Source organism: Parus major, chromosome 4, assembly GCF_001522545.3.
Source record: "Parus major isolate Abel chromosome 4, Parus_major1.1, whole genome shotgun sequence".
NCBI lineage: Eukaryota > Metazoa > Chordata > Aves > Passeriformes > Paridae > Parus > Parus major.
Genome location: NC_031771.1, coordinates 18,246,436 through 18,265,764, shown reverse-complemented (window position 1 = coordinate 18,265,764; position 19,329 = coordinate 18,246,436). Strand labels below are relative to the sequence as shown.

Sequence of the window (19,329 nt, the reverse complement as noted above, 5' to 3'; positions counted from 1 at the left end):
TCATACAGGCCACAGATGCAAAATGGAATTTATTTCAGACTGATCAATTATTCCAAACTCCAGTGTTTGTGATATTTTATAGATGTCACTGATACCATTTTAAATGGGGAGATACTTAAATATCATTGTAGAATCGTAACTTTTCTAAGTAAAATTAATTGGTGTAGCAGCAGACCAGTATAACCACCTTAGTGGATTTTGTCTGCTTGTTTTTGTTTTGTGCTCTGGGGATGCAGGACACTTGCCAGCCCAAACACAGTAAGAAAGACTGCAAAATAAAGTAGGTTTTTACAACTCTGAAATGTTTTCCAACTTTTCCAAACTAGATCTGCAAGACTGAGAGTGAGACAGGGATTTCTTCACCTCTCAGCTGTGATTATTCATCCTCTTTGATGGTATTATTCATCCTCTAAGTAAGGTAGGGCACATTGCAGTGCTCCCCCAGTCATCCTATCTTGATTGTAGAGTGCTTACTCTGCCTGCAGGACTTCCTTCCAGAAGCCTTAATTTTGTTACTATTGTTCCCCTTTTTCAGTACTAATTGCTGCTTTTGAATACTCCTTACACAGTTATATGGTAAAATGGTATTCCTGGAAAGATAAGAGCGGGTTTGCTAACATGTATTCAACAACTGCACCAGCAGTGAGCAAGTCCTTGGGATCTCTCAATTTCAACCCACTTTCTACAGAGCAGATTCCTGCCATCATCTGTTTAAGAAAGGGCTGGAAGTTACCATGGCTACAGTGCAATATAAAATGCATATGGGCTGCATTATGAGTCCACACATGGAAAATATTTGTACTAAAACATAAAGGGAATAAGTACCTAAAGAAGTATTTTTTTTGATTCCATAAGAAACTCAACTGAAACTGCAATTTACTCAGTATTTTAGTTGGCATGGCTGTTTACCTTTCTGTAGAGTTCTTCATACGGTTTCTATACTGAGTATCAGAGAAGAGAGGGACAAGGCCCATTCTTCCTGTCCCTTTCATTTGTGGGATGGGAAATAGAAACCACAGCTTTTAGGTTTTAAGCCTGAATAGAAAGGTACAGTTCCCCTCCAGCCCTTCTTATTACTTAATTCAATTGTCACTGAGGCCAACTGGCATGGGACTGATCAGGCCCAGCCTCCTCCTCTCCCCCAGCACAGGAGGTGCTGGAAACTGGTCCCTGAGGGGCTACAGCTCCCAAACTCTGCCCAGGAATTTCTGGGAGAGCCCAAGGCATGCCTAGCCAAAAGCTTACTGCAGGTCTGAGCTCCCAGAACTGCCTCTAGGCTCAATTTAGTTTACTAATCTATTGCTTACTCGTCTAGATGCTACACCAGATAAAGCCTTTTATGTCTCCTTACAGTCCCTTAAATGTCCAGTCTCTGATACCCACTTCAACATAAACAATTATTTGAATAAGGAAATTATTCACATTTTAAATCTGCATTGCTTAGGCTGAAGGTAAAAATTAAAGTTGAGGCATTTATATTATAGCACTGCAAAAAATCTGCTTAACCCCATCAGATTCTTAGAAAACATCTTAAAAGTTTTTCCTGTGTTGTGCAGAGAATTAATGAGATGTGTCCCTTTGCCTCCCTTCTGGGACCTTTTCCCACTGGTTCTGCCAGGGTCACGGTTGGTCTTCCAGAGCATCTCATTCCCAGCCATCACAGCACCCACTGACCCTTCTTGACAGACTGCTCTGCATTTTTGAGTGCCTGCTGCTTTCAGTCACTGTATTGGGTATCAAAATACACAGTGAGATTGGACATTGAAATTAATACCAGGCTTGTTGTAAGGTCCAGGACACGTGGTGATAGAACACATCACGTAAAGCATTCCGTGGTCCTTGTTCAATTTAGCCGTAACACTCTATAAACTGATGTGTCACTCGTGAGAAAAACCATCACCAAAAGTCTAGCTGAGCCCTTTGAAGCATCACTTTCAAAATAATTTCTGAGAGATCGACTTCTGAGGAGTAAACAACTCCTCCAAGCCGTGTTTTCCTTAGCCCTCAAACAAGCCCGGCTTTTTTCCTGTGAGGAAAGACCCCTCACAGCAAAAAAAAAATCCCACCTACCCATTTTGCTGTTTACTCTCCCCCTGGTTCTCTCTGCCTCCTCGTCGCGGCCCCTCGGCTGCGTCCTGGGCGCCGTCGGCGGCCGAGGCGCTCGGGGCGGCACCGTGCTGCCGTGGGACAGGAACTGCAGGTTTAGGAGCGCCCGGCACAGGCGGCCACGGCTCAGCGTTAGGCTTGGCGTTAGCATGCGCTCCGGGCACGGCACACGGGGATGCGGCCGACGCCTGCGCCGGCGTGAAGGCGGAGGACGGTGATGGGATGGAGGTGACCTTGGAGGAGGTTACAGCTCCAAACGGCCTCGGTGTCTTATTGAAAGCCACGCTCGTTGTGGCAGTGACTTTGGGTGCAACAGCAGAGGCAATGGGCACAGGCTTAACTACTTCGGCAGGTTCTGCCTATGTGGGATGAAAAACAAAACAGAAACACACAAAACCACGCCAAACGCATGCACATTCCTCAGCAGGGATTTCAGCTGTTCTCGAGGCAGATGACCCACCTAGCGTGAAGCACAGAAGCAAGCTTTACCAAGACCACAGCCATGAAATGTAGGGGGAAACAACTCGAGCCGTGCGTTTCAGGAGAGGGAACGATCCCAACATGCACAATCAATATGAAAATTCCACAATGTTAGCTCCTCTCAGCATATCCAAAACAGACACTCCACAAATCAAACTCGCAAGAAACTGGAAAACCTCTCTTTTGCAAAACCCACCGGGTAACTCATGTGGAAAAAACGAGAGCTTTTTAGAAAAATCCACATTCCGTGTCTCAAACCCAATTTGAGATATGCACGTTCCCCACACGCAAATGCGTTGTGCATGTGTTCACACACTGATCTGCTGCTAAGAGCTTTAGGAGAAGAATGAGAGCACACTGATGCTCCCCAATGTCTCCACATACCCATGTCAGATAATATCTGAAATCTCTTTTTTGTTTGGTTGGGTTTTTGTGCTGGGAACTATATTTTAACATTGTGGCTCCCAAACTGGGTCCTTTAAAGGTCATGGTCAGCAGAACAGCAATATACTACACATTAATTATGTCCACTGGAAAGGCTTTTCAAGTACAGGCTATTTATAAGTATATTCAAGTTCGCAAACAGCTTTTTTATCAGAAAGGGGATTTTGAAACTGTGGCATAGAATAAATCATTAGAAGAACTCAAGAACTAATAATTCTCCAGGGCTTAAAGGAAAGTGAGGGGATTTTTTCTCTGAAATTGTAATATTTGGATAAGCTTCTCTCAAATACCAGGAAAGATTTCAGTGTCTATTAAAGTAAACAAATCAGCACAAAAAAATTTTAGAAATCATTGCTGAAAAAATTCTACCAAATTCTGTTTCTTGCCTAGGTATAGAGGGAAAACACCAGCAATATCTTAAGAAAAAAAAAGTTCCAAGAGCTGGAGAATAACATTTATTCACTTTTTTTTTTTTCTTTATGATAATAATTTCCATGTCTCACCATTCTTTTTTAGGATGGGAAAAATGTAATCAAAGATCCAAGTGCTGCAATATTCCTAATGTAGCACATGGAAAACAAGCATGTTACACTCAAAGTGCTTATCAACAACAGGGTTTGATAGATGGATATTGGTTAGTGCCACATGCTACATTTCTTGGTTCTGATGATGAACATACCTTTGTCACATGAAAATGATCAGGTTTTTGTATAGAAGACACTCTGGAAAAGAAAAACATAAACATGAAACTCTTTAATGTTTAAGCATTTCCCTGTTCTACTCCCCACATCCACCCATAGGTATATAAAACACTTGGTTTTGTTTCCTCTATAGAAAACAAGAAGTACTCAAGTTAAATCTACAACACTGTTGTTAATACAAGGAAAAGGCCAAACTGAACTGAATTCATTTGTCCAGATACAATGTTAGAAAATCTAGCATCTAGCATTAAGTACTATTAGATTTACAAATCCATAATTCTATATCATCAGTTCAGAGACTTCAACTCCAATCTGCTTTCTGTTTTTCATTCTTTCATAAACTGTCACATAACTCCTCAGCTCTGGTCAATTTATCAATCTAACACTATTTATATTTTAAATATTGCATAGCCGATATACAGGCCTAAAACAGAACACTTCTTTTTAGAATAACACAAATCCTCTCAAAGAACTTGGCAAGTTAAATAATACAGGAACTTTTTACACAGTATTTGGTTTTCAAAAAATAAGGCTAATGTCACTGGAATTCTATAGTAGATGGCAAAAAATTTCTTCCGAACAATGGGCACATTGAAACTGCTGTGGAAAGGAAAGTGGTAGTGGAAAGGTAAGGAAGTATGGCAATGAAAAGGATTACATAGATAAAGAATTGACAGCTTTTGTTATATCTAAATTGAAATGGCAATGTGTTACAGGTAAAAAGCATTTCACTCACTCGGGGTTTTTTTCAGATTGCCATATACTTATATGCAAAAATACAGACGCACACTTAAAAAAAAATAAAACAAAATAAAAACCCAGCAAAAAGTCTGATACAGTAACATTTTGTTTGCAAACATTGCGTTTTCATGCTGTTCTAGTAGAAAATTAGCTTTTTGACACATGTGTCATAATTCCAACACATCCTCTGAATACTGTTTTGAAAAACTGCAGCTGATTATCATTTCCAAAAGACAACTTGCTAGGGAGACAAAAAGGTTCATTTAACTGGAAATCAGCTAACAGAGGCTACAGTTTTAAAACCACTTCTACTGTATAAACCAGCTTTTCAGTTTTTACCAGAAAAACATGGACAGCTACAGTTGAATTAGGCACACTTGTTCCCTTTAACAACTCTTTTTTATATTTTCCATTTTGTCCTTTTTTTCATCTGCCTTAACTATGTTTTTCAAAATGTTTATTCCTTCCCTCAAAGTCATTTGGCCTTCAGGGCTCATTAGATCCCAGCAACAGGAATCCTGGTGCAGGTTCAGTATCTACCTTATATAAAAGGGAAATACATATGTATTCCAGATGCCATGCTGGCAGTTGGGTTAAATAAAAAAAAAAAAAAAGGAAAAATTGTATAGCATGAGAAGATGATGTTCTGCACTTGGCCTTCCCTACTCGTGCATGTGCATGGCTGCTGACACACATTATGTCCACATCAACAGCAATTCTCAACAGAGAGAGGGTTTTGTCTGCTCTGGGGAACAGGTCCCTTCTCCCCTTTCCCACAGAGTGTGCAGACTATGAAAGCCTGACCTCTGGCCCTCCACAGCACTGGGGTGCATCATTAATCACTCCTAATTGCAGAGTTGTCAATTTGCAGCAACAAAAGCAACAAGAAGGGAGAAAAAAAATGCCAATGCATATGGAAAATTTTCTTTCTTAAGACCATCTCTATCTTAGGTATACTTGTTCATTTTTAATACAGTAACTTGAAATGTTTTATGTATCTATTAAGCTGGACCAACAGGAAGAATTAAGAAGACTTTAATTATTCAAGCTAACGACCATATTTCACGCTTAAGAAAAAAACTTTGCTAATGCTGGACTTTTGTTTAAGTCTCATAAAAGGACCATATTTATTTTTCTTTGGTTTTTACAAAACAATAAAATTTGAGTTTGCAATGGACGACATTGCCTCTATACTCATCAACACAGCACAGAGCAAAAATGATTTCATGCCACTATTACCAGACATCCAAAAGACATACTTTTCATAATTCATCTTCAAAAAATATCATACAAAAAGAAAAAAAAGGGTGGGAAAAAAAGCTTGATAACCACAAGGTTCACAATGTTCCTTTCAAACAGACAGACAACATAACACTTTCCCCACAAACATACTTGAACCGAGGACATACATTTGTGTGCCCCAGACATATTTAAAACAATTTTATTTGGCCTTGTTGACTTCAGACCATAATCAAACTAAAAATCTGCGATTTATCCCATGTTGTAAAAGGAAAATGCTCACCCAGCAAACTGAGCCACCAAGATCCTAACATGAAAAATGCATGGTGGTTAGATAAGACAGTACAAAAGGAAATGCACACTTCAAGCTGAGAAGCAAAACACATCCAACACAGACATTTAAGAAAACCCTTCCTTCAGGGCTATTTCCCACAATATTTTCATAGATAGCACTGAACTGCACAGCCAAAAAGTAATTAAACTGCAGAATCATGCATATTCCTTAGCTGTTAGCACTTCACTTGCCACCTAGCAATTAAACATATTAGGATTTCATGCAGGTTTGGTCCCATTGAATGTATGAATAACTGATGATAAAGGTTTTCAGAATAAGATGACACACTTGCCCCCTGTTACTACTTACTAGAAAAAACAGGATGGCTTGAAGCATGGTATTTCCTGAATGATTTAAAACTCGCAGTTCAGCATATTAGTTTATGCAATACTTTCAATAACATACAAACAAAGCAAAAACTTAAGAGCTCAGTATTTAGGCTTATTATAAACAACTCACACAAAAGACCTTGGCAAACGGTTACTGTATTAAACTTCATAAGAATTATTATGAACAACAAAAACAGCAGCTACAGTCATTGCTTACTGACAAACTATTACTGAAAAAAAAAGTGCACAATTTTTTTGCACAGCTTCTATATCAAAGTCATTTCTTTTCTACTGGGTGGGGGGGAAAGCAGCTATATATTTAGCTTGTGTAAACAACTCATTTTGACCAAACATGATCAAATTTGCTGTCTAAACATACCACAAGAAAATCCACTCTGATGAATACTTTCATGACATTTAATGCAATTCAAAACATTCCAACTTCCAGAGCAGCCTTATTAGGAAAATGAATTAGTCCACTCTTCACTGTAAGCAGTAGGCCCAGCAAAAACTATTCATTCTTTAAATTCCCCTATTATTCATTCACTTTCTAAGTATGTCACCCGGTTATGGAAACAAAAAAAAAAAGGAGAGACACAAACAATTTGATACAACCCTTCTATAGTTACTAGTAAGTGGAAAACCACATTATTAAAGCTAAAACTATAGTTCCTCAGGCTTCTGCAGTGAATACAATTTGATACACCACCTCCAAGGACTGATCATCAATGGCAACACTGTTATCTCAATAATCAACATGGAAGCAAACCCTCAGCCACTAAACCTGTAAATCTTGATTGAACCTAGAATCCAAAGGACATGTCAGAGCTGTCTCCTCTGAAATCCACTTAAAGCCCCATCATCCCCCATCCTTTTAAACCCCCTTAGTCAAGGGACTGTAATGCACCCATAACTTAAAAAGCAGATGAAAAACTCAATGGGGAAGTCACAAGAAGGCAACCGCTTATACGAGCCCTTCTATAAACAAGGGGAACACACAACTGGTGTTAACATAGCTGCTGTGCTTGTTGTTCTCGTGTTTCTGTAACCAGAAGGATTGTTCAAACTCTTGTGAGAAATACAAGAAAGTGCAACACCTTCAGTGAGTAATAGAATCACCTAGGTTGAAAGAGGTCTTTAAGATCAAACCCAACCATAATCCTGTCCCGGGGTACCAAGGCCAAGTCCATCAAATGAAGTCAAAGATGGAAAACTTCCTTTGAACTTTATTTGTTGTTCTGAACTGAACCTTTCTAACAGAAGGATGGAAAAGAGGAAGGATTCTTTTCCTGTCTTGCATCCTGCCCTTCCAATTTTCAAAACTAACTCCTTTTTCCTAGCTGGTGAATCATCAGGAGACAAGTTTTGGCAGCAGATGCTATATCCCTGAAAAGCCACTGGTCAGATCTTCCTTCCGAAAACCTGAATTTTTCATGGTCTTGCATCGTAGTCTGCAGTTCTGTTAGTTAGCTTCATTTTACTTCTAGATAGCAGTCAATTGGCAGGGGAGAAAGCTAAATAAATTTGCTTTCTGTAAATTAGCTAACTCACGGAACAAAGATGACAAGCAGAAAGCATTTAACTGTATATACAAACCATGACTTTCACTAGGGGTTATCTGAATAAAAACAAATGTAGACATAATTTAAAGCACAGAAAAAAGAACAATCCAAATATTTTTATTTTTTTTTTTCCCTTAAACACAAGCCCCTTCTCCATCACAGACATACTTCACTTGTTACCAATTTTGCTCTGGCTCACAAAAATAGAAGAATGAACATTGTAAAGCTCGCTTCTTGTTGCAACTTTACACCTTCAGAAATGGTTTCCTTGCATACATTAATACAAAAACATACAACTGTGTTTCCCACAGTTTTGTAGAAGCAGACACTGCCCCAGGCAACATCACTTGGTACATCAGCACTTCAGCAATCTTGCCAGGGCAAGCATCTGTGGCCTCAAGACTGCAAACTTTTCCACAGCCCAGCACAAGGAAAAGCAGAGGTAGAAAAATCGTCATTAAGTACAACTCAATGAAAACTGTAATTTGTTGCAGTCACTGCAAAAACCCAGAGATTTCTCTTTTTGTTTGCCTTAAGAAACTGCAATGTTTTCAAATCTGTACTCAGGTCATTGTGGTTGCTAAGAGATGGCTGTCAACATTTTATTTCACCAGTCATTTCCTTTGTTCTAGTTTATTATGCTAGCTTACATTTAGTTGAACATACCAAATTATGACAAATAGTGTTAATTACAATCAAACAACGGAAATGTCAGTGCTGCTGCACCCAGAGGGTGGTTGGGCACTAGAACAGAGCTAGTTTGTGAGTCACTCTCAACAGATGCTACAACTTCAGTAAGTTTAAAAGGGGGTAAATTAATAGAAAGTGTGTGCAGCCTTTTTCATTTGCTACACATTACAAAATATCTTCATATCCTCATAGTGTTCCTCCGCCAGCACACCAGGGTACAATGAAGCACTAGGTCAGGTAAAAGAAAGAAAAACTATGTTCTTGCTTTACTGGCTGCTTGATAGTTGGCCAAATCAAATTTAGTTCTCTACTCTTAAATTTAAAAAAGGTTTGTGATTTCACCATTATGTGTTAAAATAAACAGTGCTGATATTTTAGGAAAGAAAAAGCTACCCTCTGCTTTGGTATTCCTACCCACAAGGGATTAGTTGTTTTTAAGACCTCCCAAAGACGACAACTCCTCATATTCTCATTCCTGTGGTCTGTGGCAACCCTACCAATACATTTGTAAAGAGAATTTAAGTGCAGGCAGATAATATTTTATTCTATTACAGCAAAACCAAAAACCAAGCAGAAAGCTAAGGAAAAAATACCACAGAATTTATCTCACTTACCTTCTGTCACAGGCTTTTAAAAACATGATTTTTGCTTCAATGAAAGAAGAAGTTTTAGCAACCTGGAGTTCCCCTCTTGGGAACATGGTTAGCTCTGGACTAGGTGGACATTTGTACCCACCTGCCCGTGACTGCCCTGATTAAAGCCTGTTCAGGTAAAGCATCCCCAGTCCCAAGTATGGCCAACACCTTACAATCCTGTACGGCAGATTGCTGCCAGCTGTCCTAGAAAAGTCATAAAGCAGCCTAGATACAAGTGGTAGCTCAGCATGTCTAAATGACAGATGAATTTTATCCATTATGCCTTCCTATAACTATTTTTTTTCTTTACTTTAAGCCTTCCTAAAGCTATCTTGCTAAGTAATAGTGTTGACATAACAGCTAAAGGCAAGTGACAAGATGAAACACTTCTATCTGGTCTTCTAATAACCTATAATTTATACATTTGATTTTCTTTATCAGTGCTTATTAGATAGTAATTTTAATACAGCAATACCTTTTAAAAAACAGACTTCTTAAAGAAAAGCACAGGTCTAAATAACTCGCAGATCTAGTCAGTCCTCCAAAACCCTTAAAAAAAAAGGCTCTGCTTCACATTGACTTCAGTCTGTCATCAGATCTAAGTAATAATTTAAAAGATTCAAAACTATGCACTGAATTATTTTTTCCAGTGCTTTCCACAATATGGTGACTAATGTTTAAATTACCTCCTTTGTTTAAAACATAGCCCAAATAAACTCGAAAGTGTAGTCATATCTATTTTAACTGGAAATTCACCACAAACAGCTCCCCAATCCCCAACATGTCCTTATTTGGTATTTTTAATTTTTTCCCCTAAGCATGTGTGTGGGAATGAGCATTTTTTCTCAAATGAAGAATTAGAAATTTAGAGAGCCATTACATTATATTTTACTTCTTCTAGGAGCTAAGCACACCTCTCCTCTACAAAGCAGCTCACCCATTCCTTACTTCCAGGAAGTCTGAGAAGGACAGTGGAAGTGTACTTAACCAAATGGGATGAAAACTGTTTCTGAGGTGTCAGGCAGCAACAGCATATAAGAGCCCTGTCCTTACTAGGTCAGCAGCATGGGAAGTGGTGTCATTCACCCAGACTCCAAAAGTATTGTCCTGAAATCTGGCAAAATCCCAGCTGCCCCACCACCTCCTGCTTCTTCCTGACTTCAGGTGATACAAAGACCAATATGAGCAACCTAATAATTCAGCTTCTGAATTTCCATCTGTGGGGTTTCAAGCTGTGATCATCCTAACTACAATATGCAGACATGTGGAGAGCCTACCACAATTGCACGGCTATCAGGAAAATCACTGAGCCTGGGACTGCTCCAGAAAAGCCAGGGACTTTCTTTATTGGTGGCAGTAGCCACCAATAAAGAAACATGACAATAAATCTATTTAAAAGGATAAATTTGTGTTGGTTTTAGTAGGACACACCATGGATTCAGTTATTTCCCACTAAGGTCAGGAATAACATTAAGCTTTTAATTTCTCAGTGGGACCCACCAGCAAACCAGCCAATTTTCTTTCCCTCTCAGACACCTCTCGCCTCCCTCCCACATTACCCCAGCAGAAAGGGATGAATATTCATCCTCGAGGTGCACGAGCACAGGACCTGACTGGCAAAGTGCCACAAAGGCTGTCAGGGGCCTTTTCACCACAGGGGCTCTGCAGCCAGCACATACCTGAACACACCTTCGTTGCAACAGATGTGTTTGGGGGGCTCCCATGGGCCATCCCCTTAGGGAAAACCACTACAGGTGGCACTGGCAGTGGACAGCAGAGCTGAAGCACTATAAACCACATGCCAGAATTATTACTGGCAGAATTATGTGTCAGTTTAATGAGACCGCACTTGCTAGAAGCTATTAACTTTTCCACTAGAGACCCTTGCTTTTCTTGCACTTTATCATTTCCATGTATTGTTCATATGGTTATATATTTAAGGTCACTGGCTTAGCAGCGTATATTACAGGTCTAACATGCTGAGAAAAGCTATTTATGTCTCAACATGGCTGTCCATTATACTTCTAGATACCTAACAACTTCTGTTTGAGGGTTTCCTTATATTTTTCTTTCAACTGTTTGCATTAAGACCTCAAGTTAACCTGGCCAACAGGTCTCACCACACCTTCAAGGGAAAGTGGAGTCAAAGATCAACTGTCACAGTATGAACTGCAGCTGGAAATTATTTTGTTTTGTGCAGAAGCTAAGCAAGAAAGATTGGTAAGCAGCAGAGACCTGTAACAGTTCATTCCGGTACTCAATAAATTGCTAAGGAACCAATTATTCAGTAAAGGTACATAAAGCAAAGTCCTGCAATTCTTCTGCTGTTTGCAACAACCATGCAAGAGAGAAAAATTAATAATCCCATCTGACTCCAACTGATCCAGCTAACTATGGAGTTTTCCTTTCCCACCATCCAGGTTTTTTTTTTTTAAAAAAATACCTTTCATCCTTCTCAGCTCAAAATATCAAAATACTTAGGGCATAAGAGTCACAGCACACTTACAGCATATGAAGCAATCAAGTTGCTTTTGTGGGCAACTAATCACTGATGGAAAACATCTGATGGTCACAAAGCCTGTTGAGATCTGTCACAATGCTGCAAACATTACTTTCGTCTTGCCTCATAGCCAAAGTAAGTGAGTAATATTTGACAGGCACAGTATGTGTTTTCATTGCCTCATAGGGTTTTGTGCCACAGACATGACTTTCTACTGACAATATCCTGGATTTTTTCAAAGGCAGTAATTATTCAAAATAATTGTGTGGAAAAAAGCCCTTAAAACAGTGCAGCTGTGAAATTCAGCTCTTGGATACTCAGCTCTGCGGCTACTGCTTACTTTTATACGAGGTGGTGTAACAGATACATACCCAGTTTAACTCACAATGCTGTTACTCAATTTGTATTTAGCTGTTTTTCAGACCTCTAGAAAGTACTTTATACCTGAAAACCTGATTGCTTTTCCCAGCATTACCAAACACAACATCCTTCTTATGCAGTTATGTTTCATGATGTTATCGCTACCTTTCAGGAAGGCATTTATTTTCCAAACAGCCAATTATTAATTGATTTTCATTTTACTGTTTACTAGAGGAAGGTGGCAAGAGTTGATGAGTCAGGACACTAAAATTTTGATTCTCAACAGCTGAGAACTTGCATGGCAGAGGACATGTTTTATTTAAGAAGTGTCTCATTTTTTCCTGTGGGATGAAGCTTGGGGACAGTTTATCTAACAACACTTATCAGTTCACTTACTTGTCTGGGTTTTTTTTTCCTATTCTTTACACCCCACATACACAGAGGTGCAAAATTAACTATCTGAGCTTAAGAAAATAACCAGTTACCTGCATAGGTACTAAATATACTATGTAGCCAGTTCAAACTAACTTGAACTATTTTCAGCATATGAAGGGCATAGCCCATATTTAAACCACGTAAGCTTCTTTTAATCCATTTAGAAACAACTGTCTCTTGACAGATCACCACATATCCTTTTATAATTAAAGAATGCCTGCAAGTTAGCATCATAAACCATGCACGTTGGAGAGATGTGTTTTTCAAAGGAAAGCAACAGGTGTGGGACATAGTCTGCATTTGGAAAACAAAAGTGTAAATAGAGACAAGTAACATCATTTGTGGCACCCAAAAATAATGAGATGAGTATTTATAAAGGAAAAAAGGACACAGATTACACAGTTGACTGAGATGAGATGAAATGAACTTGAACATCTTTAGGTAAGGTAAGCTACCTATACATTATCAGATTTTGACCCACAAAGAACCCATAGTAGAGAAAACAGTGAAAATTATTCTTTCCCCATTCTTAATGTTGGTCCTGTTTATCCCAGTGTTAGGTCAATTTTCAGAAGATTTTAAGTAAATACCAATCAAGCATGTCCCACAGTCCAGATTACACCAAATACACCCACCCTGCCCCATCTTCTGAAAAAAGGGGACAAAAACGTCTCTCAAATATATTCACATGCTATTCAAATTCAAAGGCAAGGAGAGCAATATCTTAAGAAATGTTTAAACTTTCCAAAATGCAAGCTTTTCCATTTATCTGGACTTGGCCAGGAGTGCAGGAAGCACCACTGCTGACGCATTACTGTCGAGCAACTGCCAAATCCCAAGGCTACTGCAGGTTCTGGCAAGTAAACCAACGGGACTTTAAAAACTTTTTGATCAGAAAATTTTTGGACCTGGGTCAAATTTCTTCAAGCTCACTGTCTTTCTGGCAGTTTCACTAAACTGTTGAATTCGATGGACATTTGACTTAACCCTAGCACTGGATGCTCAAGCAGCAGCAAGAAAGCTTTGCCTAATGTTTGTAGAGAATCATTGTTTTATTGAGTTTCTGAGATCTTTCTAAAAACACTTATCCTTACATAACTAGCACAGAGAAGAAACAAAAATAAAAGATCAATGTCCCAAAGCACTATGAACAGTACAGTTATGCAATTCTCAGGAAGCTTTTAATCAGGGTCTTTGTAAATTAGTAGCAGTCAAAACCAGATCTATGTTGTTGCATTCCTTAGGAAATTACAGCGCACGCAAAGCACATCAGACTTCCAAAGTGAAGTTCCCCACACCAACACAGGCTTTGCTTGTATTTCCTAGCTCTAGACCTTGACAGCTTTGCTCTTGATCTCCTTTGTAGGACATAATATTCTAGAGCTGAACCAGAGGCTGCTGAAAACTTCCACTAATAAAAACCCCAAGGGAAAAACAAGACACAAGGCAGCACGATGACAATGATGACAAGGCTGGTTTCCATCACAGTGAAATAATTTCTTCAACTTCATATTCCAGTCCTCCAACACTCACTGATATGAGTGACAGCACTCACAAAACATGTCTCAGCAACAGGTACAGAACAACATTAGCTGTTACTACAAATAGTTTTTATAGCTGCACGCCGGGATGAAAGCAGAGGGTCTCCATTTTGTAACTGGTTTGCTACCACACGTAAGGCTGGACATGAGCCGGCAACGCATGCCTGCAGCCCAGAAAGCCAGCTCTGGGCTGCATCCAAAATAGCATGGGTGGCAGGGCTAGGGAGGGGATGCTGCCCCTCTGCTCTGTTCTGCTGGGACTCCACCTGCAGTGCTGCATCAGCTCTGGGGTCCCTGCACATGGGAAGGACATGGACCTGATGGACTGGGTCTTGAGGAACCAAAATGATCAGAGGGATGGAGCACCTCTCCTATGAGGAAAGGCTGAGAGAGTTGGGTAATCCAGCCTGGAGAAGAGAAGGCTCCAGAGTGACCTTACTGCAACCTTTCTGAAGGAACCCTACTAGAGAAATGGTGAGGAACAGTTTACAAAGGTAATGGCCTTAAACTGAAAGAGACTAGTTTTAGACTGGATATGAGGAAAAATTCTTTACTGTGCGGGTGGTGAAACACTGGGACAGACTTCCCAGAGAAGCTGTGGATGCCCCACCCCTGGAAGTCTTCAAGTCCAGGTTGGATAGGGGTCCAAGTAACCTGGTGTAGATGAGAGGTGTTCATGCCCAGGGGAGGAGGCTTGGAGCCAGATCTTTAAGATCCTTTCCAAGCCCAGCCATTCTATGATAAGGTACTTCTGTAGCAGGACTGTGTGCTTTGCAGATCCAGCTCAAGTCTGAAGGGAAGCAGCAGCACTGCAGCATATTAGACACATGAACACCATACAACTCAGTTACAGTGATGTTTGCTTGTTGTGTAAGAAAGGTGTTAGATTATTTTTGTGCAGGTCCATGAACCTCCTTATATCATGCACTCTCTTAATAAAATATAATCAAGAGCAAATTTCAGCAAATGAATGTATCCCAAATGATTCTCTGTATCCCTCCCCAAAGCACACAGATATACCTACGAGTAATTGGGACCAAATACATGTAGTAACCTGGGGCATGAACGAGTTTTAACAGTTGCATTGCTCTGATGCAGCTGTTCACAATTACTGACGGGTGTTGCAAGGCACTTCTGATTACTGTGTGTTTAATCTATATATAAATGCATTATTTTGCTACTCAAAAGCTTGGCATTTAGAGGGTATATGAAAGGCTTCAAAACTGATGTCTGCCTCTGATGTCCCAGCTGGCTATTTCAAAGTGTGCCAATAGAATTCAAATGCCACCAAAGAACATGCCACTGAGGTATCTGTGTTATTTTAAGAAGTGAAGATAAACTGTGGCCAACTTCAGATTGTTTCTTTAAGTCCTTCACTAAGTAACTACAGACACAGGTTAAAATAAATATGCAAGGTCAATGGCATCACAGTTTACGGTGCTAACTAACAAGCCCCTGAACTTTCAAGAAGGTATTGTATGGGTTGCACAGGTTAAACCAAAAATGGGTAGAAGAGTTTTACTTAAGAGCATGAACGGCAAATGCCCACCAGTCACATGGAAGAACCTACACACTCCTTCAATCTTAGCAAAAAAAATCTGCTATTTGAGAGCAGTTAGGGGGAGAATATTTTAATTATTTACCTGAAACAAAAGAGCTTTGAAAGCATTGGCTCACTGACTACAGAAAATATTAGTTATAAACAGTTGGAGGCTAATTTGATCATGCAAATTATTTTTATATGGATGCTGTTTTACTAAAAGATATTGTCTTGGCAAGCCATGGGGAGAAGTGCAACTTGATGTTCTACTACCTGAAGGCATTTTTCATGGGAAAAAAGTCATGGGTCTCAGCTGCTTCCTACAACAATTTTTAGGCATGGAAAGCACACTTCTTGAGTGATCTCTTTGGACAAAGATGAAAAGCACAACTGTACTGACATCTCTTAATAACGCATTTATGTTAATCAGACCTCTAACCAATATAATTTTTCCTGGCCCAACTGTTATCTTCAAGAGGAAACATCCACAAAATAAGGAAAAAAATAAACCACTGACTTGTGAAAGACTTAAGATTTCTGCAGTTTGAAAAAATGAAGGAACATTTCTACACAGTCCTGAGAAGTATTCTGTGTGTTTACACAAAGCTTGGGTTACCATGGTTTGGAAACCAACCACCCTCTAGTTTCCATAGCCATCTTCACTCCAGCAGCTACATGCACAAAGCCTGCTTCTTCTGCTTCTTGGAGAGCTCTCACCAGGGTTGATCCTTGCCTACCCAAGCCTTTCCTACAGGCTCAACCAGTCCAAGAAGCACAGAGAGCTTGAAATGACTGACTACAAGAGTGCTCTAATCCCACATTGAAAGACTTTCATATCTACCACCACAGAAACCTGGTCACCTGGGTCCTGCCCACTTTCGTCAGTTTTGGCCAATTTTTACCAGTTTTCCCTTTTGCCTCCCTGCCTGACCATTAGCAATCTCCAGTGACCTAAGGCAGGGAATAGCATTAGACTTTTAATGACATGCTCGGTATCTCTTATTTCCCTTTTTACCTACCTACACATGTAGCAGCTATGTCTGACAGATCCTCATTAGGAAGAGCAACTTAAAGCAAATAAACAAAAGAATCACAAACAAACAAACCCCACTCACACTGATAGGCAGGAAAAAAATGCTGAAAATGTCAAGAGGTAGTTTAATTCAGTGACTAATCATGAGACAAGTTCTCCATGGAGTTTAAAAAAATACAAAACCAAACAGCAGGAACATGGTGCATCATGAGAAGAATCGGATGAAATCTTCACATTTTTCATGAATAGAATCATTGGGGAGAATTATACAATGAAGAGGGTAGTCAAGAGTAAATATCTAATGTTTGAAATACTCCAGCTCGCCCTCATACTTCCTTTTGACCTCACCCACAGTGTGCAGCTATTATTAAGAGTCATTCTCTAGTGGTAATGTATGGGAGGCAAAAAAGAAACCCACCTCACCCAAGAAAACTATAATGATCAAAATAATGATCAAAATGAAAGGTGTCATTTTAAAATAAAAATTTGACTTAAGAGTACATCCTCAGAAAAAGCCACAAACAATTTACAATCTTTCTAATCTCTCTTCTTTAAAGAAAGAAAAGGCAAGCAGAAGGAATAGTTTCACAGTGTCCCTTAATCAGTTCTTGATCAACAACGTGCTTGGTCTGCTAATGACTTGTTGATAGCAGAAACAGTTCAGGTCCAGCCCTGCAAGGTATTATGTTTCTCCAGGAAGGCTAATAAATGCCTCAAGCTCCATTATCTTTTATAGCAGATTAAGTCCTCCTCATTAAACAAAGAACCTTTTTTCCCTCCACATCAAGAGGAATTCAAAACTTTATAACCATGTTTTATATAAAAATACATTTGTCCATTCTAGTATAAAAAAAAAACCCAGATGTGTAAATTATTAATCCATCCTTCCTACCAAGATAAATCTACCAGATTAAACCACTGAACCAGTTCATGATTTCCCCCAACCTTCTCCCCACATCACTCCCCAGCTTTAAAATTATCAACAATAACACTGAATTGATACAGTGCTAATTTCTACATGGCATGCTACTTCCACTCACCTCTATGTGTTGTGTACCATAGGATTTGTAAGCAACAACTACACGGTGTATCACAAAAATAGCTAACTTTAGTGGCTGATGTAAGTAAGAAGCATTTCTTTCTGACTAAAATGAAGAAATAAATTGACTCACTGACTTTATTAATTGACATAAGATATTCTGAAATTTATCTGGATCCTAAATAAAACCTAGCCTAACAGCTTTTCACAGAAGTGGCTAGGTAGTGCCACTTAGATGAGACATCCAATTCCCTTCTCCCAAGTTCCATTTCCTGCCAAAATACCCTCTATATGGTAACTGAATATTGATTTTTCTTTTTTTCTTAGTTGTTGTTGTTTTTCAATGACAGTGTTGTTTACCTGAGTTGTGCTGAAACTTGATTTTGTCCCAAGTTCCATGTAAGGTCCTGTTCACAGTATTGTGCACCTGAGTCTAGCAGCCCTGCCACAAGGGAAACTTCAATCTGCCCTTGCTCCAACTTGCTCAAATTGCACTAGGAGTTTTCTTCTCCAGGACAGCTCCCTTCAGCCAAGTGCAAAAGATACAAAAATTCTATAACCATACTCTCTACATGATTAAGTTATTCAACATTGCTCCTTTTTATTGGTAGCTCCAAGAGGTGCAACACAAAAACATTAGTCCAGCATTCACTTAATTATCTGGTTAATGGAGCAGTCACTTATGAGTTAAGAAGAGTTTGTGGAAAATGACTGACTTGTCCAGCCATCACCTTCCTTCCAAGACTTGGAAAGGAGATAACTCTGGGTCAATCATATCCAAGATCAGTATTGACAGCAGGCACACTTAAAAAATTCAGTACTTGAGAGGCCTTGAATGGAAAATATTACACTTTTTGGTACTTGCAAAACCTGTTATACATTATATTTAGCCCAGTACGTGTATTTTAGTGACTCCATGTGTCACTGAGACTTACAGTCTCTGCTTATGTGGAGGGGCTCTGTATGTAAAGGAAAGATAATCTGTTAGCAATCAAGCAGCATTAGTTACCTCTGAAGTCACTGTCCTCATTAAAACTTTGGCTTCCTAAACTCTGTAATACATTTTAAGAATGTATACTACATTCCATTTTTTGCATAGAAGCTTAGAAGCTAAAAGGGACACTATACAGTCAGTAAGATTGACCACCCTAGCTTTGGTCATTTTCCCTCCAAAAGACATGGAGTGTTAATAGTCCTTTCCCCCTAAAACGAAGCTCACATTACTGCTATAATCCATTTCCTTTTGCCAAGATGGTCTCTTACAGAGCAGCAGTCACAGGTTAAAAGAAACAACAGACTAGGCCAAAGAAGCAACCCCTCCAAAACAATTGTCAGCCAGAAAACCCATTGAACTGTTTGGTGAAGACTTTATTCCAAACAAATTAACATCATACATCAGCTTCAAACCAGCCTTAGCTGCTGACATAGATTCTCTATAAATTTTTGTCTCTCAGACAATGGCTTATAAGCTCTCACACAGCACATTTATTTTATTTTGCAAGATTTTGTCCTCAGCCACACCCACACAAAAACATCAAATTTTCATGGGGTTTTGTTGTTTGTTTTGTTGGGCTTTTCCAAGTTATATTCAAATTGTATCCTGGCAAGAGTTAGAAATGT

General features: G+C 39.3%; 1 protein-coding gene across 6 annotated transcripts in view; it reads right to left on the bottom strand.

Annotated features, from left to right (window-relative positions):
• The window catches only part of PDLIM5 (PDZ and LIM domain 5), a 131,338-nt gene that overhangs the window by 52,407 nt on the left and 59,602 nt on the right, over window positions 1-19,329 (bottom strand). For 5 of the 6 annotated variants that reach the window (XM_033513380.1, XM_019006393.2, XM_019006396.2 and 2 more), the window contains exons 4-5: window positions 3,710-3,752; window positions 2,071-2,465 (exon numbers count right to left, since the gene is read on the bottom strand). In XM_033513380.1, coding sequence (XP_033369271.1) covers window positions 2,071-2,465; window positions 3,710-3,752 — 438 coding nt within the window. The remainder of the gene's footprint in view (window positions 1-2,070; window positions 2,466-3,709; window positions 3,753-19,329) is intronic. The other variant, XM_019006399.2, reaches the window with a different exon arrangement.